The following is a 5,561-nucleotide window of genomic DNA, read 5'->3' as shown; positions in this document are numbered from 1 at the left end:
AAAAATAAAAATATTCAATAAAATTTTAAATTGGAATTATAAAAAAAACTAAAATATATCTATTATATTTTAATTAGGGCAATTCTCTCAAATAACCTTTTCTAAGTTTTTGTCACAAAAATAACCTTCAAAAGAGAAAATGACCAAAATGGCCCATTTTTGTTTTGAAAATTTTAATTTTTTAAAATTTAAAACCTTATCCCTAAAACCCCACCCCTTAATTCTAAACTCTAAAATAGATTAGTTAACCCTAGGATAAAAATACATTTTTACCCGTTAATAAAACTTATTTTTATCATTTTCTTCATTGAGTGATATTTTTGTGACAAAAACTTAAAAATGGCTATCCAAGAGAATTTATTTTTAATTACTATTATAAAATTTTAAAATAAAAATATTTTCTATAATTTTTAAAAATTTAAAACTATAACTTTCTAAATATAATTTTTATATTTATTATAATATTATATTTTTGATATTTTTATAATTATATAAAATGTAAATATTGTTAATTTATTATTTAACCGTCGTTGCAATTGGTAGTTAACCAGTCATAAGTATTCCGCAAACGCATCAATTTCTAACCGCAGAATCAGTCGTACAAATCTCTTAAAACTGCTAGAAACCGCAACCACCCGCATCCGCAAACTCCCGCAACCGCAACCGCTGCGTTTGAACCAGTCATGCCATAACATTTATTTTTCCATCGTTTCAGAGACCAGAAGCTCTTCCTCTAAAGGCCCAAACGACTTGCAATTATTTTCTAAGCACGTTTTTCCATCTGTTAGTTATAATGTGACTAAATTGTACATGAAGAATAGCATATTAGAACACATGCTTTGATACTTGGCATGTTCCTTCACAGTGGAATACGAATTTTGGCTATTTTCTATGTTTATTTTTGCTTCATGAACAAACAACCACATTTCCTATAGTATAAGAGAATATAAGACAAATCTATGAAGCTCAAACAATATTGGAGTCTCTTGGGGAAACAAAATTAATGGATAATTTAGTTAAGCAAAGAAGAAGAAGGTAAACGTCCAATCTCCATTTTATTTAAATTTATTGTGTACATATTTTTATAAAACTTAATCGCATTATACATCTAAAAAAAACGTTTGTGCAAAAATATATATTTGTAATTGATCTTTATAGGGTGTCAGTTTCTGAGAACAAACAAACGGATATGCCAAAGCTATCAGAACTGGCCATAACCGGTACATTCACTTGGTTATCCGTTTTAGTTTATTAAAGAAATATCACATTTTGGAAGATGTATAATAAACTTTTGCCTTGTTTAATATTAAACTGAAGATAATCCAGCACTAAACTGGCTGAAAAACCAAGCATATTGGTACGAGAAAAATGACTACTACGACGAGAAAGAGAGCGAATTTGCAACGTCTGTTGCAGCTGCTGCATTTGTCATCGCATCAATGGAGGAAGCCTATAAAGAACATGCGAAAAGAATGAGAGAAGAAACCAAGAGGTCTCGCAAGAAGAAAACCAATCCGGTAATAGCTAAATCCGAAGTAAAGAGAATCAACAGATCATATACTCAAGACTTGACCATTGGAGGTAACTAATACAAATAAAATTATCTAAGTGGTTACTAGCCTATATTGAACTTATAAACTTGTAACTTAATTTTCCCCAGAGGAGAGTTTCAAAAAACAACAGATGGACAATCCACAAAAGGACCGTAGGGAACAAGAGATTGGCTCTTCCTCTAGAACATCGGGACTTGCTTCAGCGCCAAGTAAAGCAGATTCTTGGGAAAAATCTCAACTCGACAAAATCAGATTAAGGTCAAATTTCATTCTTAATTAGTCATTTAATATAAAGGTATACAGAATCTTATTGGAAACTAGAAATCAAACTTTGCTCAAAGGTATGAGAAAATGAAAGCTGAAATTGTGGGTTGGGAAAATGAGAGAAAATCAGCAGCTAAACTCAGAATGGAGAAAAGAAAGGTTGTTTTCCCATCATAAAAATGACTAAACATTCATTTATTGTGTGTATTTAAGTACTCGACTAGTAGATAATTTGGTTTTGTTTTAAATTTGTGTAATTAAGAGTGAGTTGCAGAAAAGAACAGAAATAAATAACCAGCATTATAAGGCAAAGTTAGCACGGATCCAAGTTATTGCTGATGGAGCCAAGAAACAGCTTGAGGAGAAGAAGAGGAGCCAAGAAGCTCAAGTTCAAGAAAAAGTTAAGAAAATGCGTCGAACTGGAAAAGTCCCTGCCAATTATTTCTGCTTTCGATTTAATTACTAAAATAATAGTAACTAGTTCTATTAATTATACTATATTCGTGGGTGTTGTCTATGAAAAAATCGATTAAACTATGATTGGTAATCTCACAAATAAATAGAAAGTATGATGTAATTATGAATAAGTTTTTTGTATATAATATTACATTTTAGTGAAAAAATTAAAAATAATTGTGCTCATTAAATAATCAAATATATAATGTGATAGTCGATGTTTACTCAGCTCACACGGAATGTACTATACAAAGACGAGTAAACACAAAAGAACGGACCAAAAATGATTTTGATAAAAAGATTACAACTGCTATAAGTTTTAGAGATATAAACTCATATGAAAATGAAGCATTATTTGGTCCAGTCTCTCTCTTACGCCTAAGTTATTAATTTCTTCAATGGTAAGATCGTTGCAACTGCTCTACATGGTGGTCAGGACCATTCGCATTTACTATTCTATCTTCTTATTTGGAAATCATGTAATAATGTCAGTCTGTCATTGTACATTTCTCTATCAAAAGATTTTGACAATTTTTATATATTTATTAATGATTTTGCCGTGTTCTTTGAATATATGCCGTGAAGAGTTTTGTTCACTGATCTGATGGTATGAATTCGCGTTTCTTGAATGACAATAATGGCCGCATCAAATTGTTGTAATGCATTCCAATTATAACTCTGTCACAACGTATTTTCTTGAGAAATAAGTTCAATATGTAAAATCCAACAACATTTCTTTTCAGAAAAGTAACTTCATGGATATATGTTAAGTTGTCAAAATATATATCCATGAAGTGCCAGAGTTACACTAGTACATACAATGTAAACATAAGAGAAAGACATGTAATACATAATATTTCCAAAAACAACATTTTCTTTTCAATTTTAGTTATATGTATTATATAACACCACTGGTCAACTAGAATTGCAGTGATAAAAAGAAGGATTATCACAAATCAAATGATTAACAGAAGATAATTGATGTGAAGAAAAGATAGTTTAGACTTTAAAAGAAGAAGAAAAAGAGGACTATGAACAGATAAACTTCAGAGGAGCGTTAGGATTCGTTGTCAAGAATCTAATGCAAGAAGTTGATTGGCTGAACTTACAGATCAACCTGGGTCCCAGAAAATATTATCCAGTAAAAGATATACATGTGTCCTTGTGACGACATGAGGTTTAAGCTGTCGGCCGTAGCTCGAGCGGGTGGGTGAAATCACTTAAGATTTTGATGTGACACCAAATGATTGGGAGATGATCTCTTTAGGTTTACAAAGGTTGATCTCGTAATAATCACATATTTCAAGAAAAACTTACATTTATTTTAGCTGACTCAACATTACATATTTCATTCATATCAAGTTTATTAGCCACCACTTTTCAAAGAAAAAAAAAGGTTTATTAGCCACCGTCAAGCTATTCAGGCTAGGACCTCAACTAATGGTTGTAACCAGATCCTATAAAGTACAAGTAATAAAGCCAATGACCTAAAAAGATTGTATTGCAATTCTCTAACTTTAAGCTTCATGTCTTGGTAAAGTTTGCAAGCAAATAAAACTAAATATTAATTATATAATCATTCTAACCTTTTCACGAAAAATCATTAAAACTATTTAGAGATCATTAGTAAGCTCTTATGAATATCTCTCTAATATAATAATTATATATTTAATATAGTATAATTATATATTTAAAACTATAAATATAAAATATATATTTAAACTTATAAATATAAAATATATAAATTAATGATATAAACCCAAATGTCTTATGGATCTTTCAAGATTTTTGGAGTTTTTCATATGAAAAATCCATCCCATTCTCGTTATTATTTTAATGTTAAAATTTTCATTGAGATACATTCAATAAAAATATTCTTAGAACATTCATGTTGGTAATATTTATATTTATTTATTTCATCAAAAGAGAATTTTCATGTTTACCACTTTTTTGATACCATTATTCATGTTTACCACCACTAAAGAGACATTTTCAAAAATACATTCTTTATTAAAAGGCAAAAGACTCTTATACATTTGTTCTCTATATATATATAATAAATAATTATTTAAATAAATAAAATAATAATTTTTTTTATGTTTTCTAATTATATTTTTTCAAATTTGAACTTTTTTATAAAAAAATTCAAAATTTTTAAATTCTTTTTTAAAATAAAAAATTATTTTTGAAACTATTTTTATAAAAAAAATTATATTTTTAAGGTATTTATTTATATATTTATTAGAATCCTAAATTTCACATTCTAAAAACTCTATCACATCCTTCAACTCTAAATCCTAAGTATAAATTAATTAACCTTAGGGTTATAAATGTTTTTTTCTCTTTAAAAGTGAAGGTAAAAATGGTTAGTGTAAACATGAAAAATGGTATTATGAATATGATATTTTGGCAATTTTTCTTCGTCAAATCTCTTACCCCCAAAAATTTCATTACTATCGAGTTTATTGCCACCGCCTGGCTATGGAATCTAGCTAGGCCCTTAACTAATGGTTGTAACCAAATCATATACAATACAAGTAAGAAAGCCAATGATCGAAAATATTGTTTTGCAATCCTTGAAGCTTCATATCTTGGTAAAATTTGCAAGCAAAAAAATAAAATACTAAATAAAAACTAGTTTCAGAAGAAAAATGAAACTAAATATTACAATAATTTATTCTAATAGAAAATAAATAAAAAACTTCTTAGTGTTCTTCTTTCCATACAGTAAGTCTTGTCTTCTCCTTTTTTCTTTCATCTTAGATTAACTAATACTATGTTTTGTTCTTTTTGGAATATGAACTCCTGATCACATGTATAAGTTGCATACAAATGTTTCAATATGAATATTGTGAGATCCCGAAGCAGCCATTAGATATTGTGAGATCAGATGACAGAAGAATGTGGACAGAGAGAGAATAGATTAAGAGTGGCTGAAGAGTGAGACCATATTGATTTATTCCTCAGCAACTTGCATCAAATGGACTTGTTGATACCATCAGCCTCACATCTCATTCTCATTTTTGACATTCGAATACCATACTACAGTTTCGGATTCTTACGTGTTTGCTCCAATAAATATATCTTTGTCTTCTATTATTTAATGCTTTTATCAACATACATACTAAGGTTTCAACTACGTTTATGTATAACGTTGAAATTCACATTCTTCTTTTTAAAAACAAAAAAAACTATTATTAGAAATTTGTTTGTTTCCTAATCGGTGAATCACACGCTTTCCTTTATACCGAGTGGTCAAATGCATGCAATAAATGATCTTGCCCTCAC

General features: G+C 28.9%; 1 protein-coding gene across 1 annotated transcript; it reads left to right on the top strand.

Moving 5' to 3' along the window:
• Positions 1-958: 958 nt before the first annotated feature.
• Positions 959-2,393, top strand: LOC106304839 (remorin). Its single transcript, XM_013741225.1, has 6 exons — positions 959-1,035; positions 1,159-1,220; positions 1,318-1,581; positions 1,661-1,811; positions 1,895-1,976; positions 2,080-2,393. Exons 1-6 carry the CDS (start codon positions 1,004-1,006, stop codon positions 2,281-2,283), a joined length of 795 nt encoding a protein of 264 aa, XP_013596679.1. The 5' UTR covers positions 959-1,003; the 3' UTR covers positions 2,284-2,393.
• Positions 2,394-5,561: the final 3,168 nt, after the last annotated feature.

This window comes from Brassica oleracea, chromosome C7 (assembly GCF_000695525.1).
Source record: "Brassica oleracea var. oleracea cultivar TO1000 chromosome C7, BOL, whole genome shotgun sequence".
NCBI classification, from domain to species: Eukaryota; Viridiplantae; Streptophyta; class Magnoliopsida; order Brassicales; family Brassicaceae; genus Brassica; species Brassica oleracea.
Note: the sequence above shows the minus strand (reverse complement) of the source record. Positions and strands in the feature narration are given on the sequence as shown.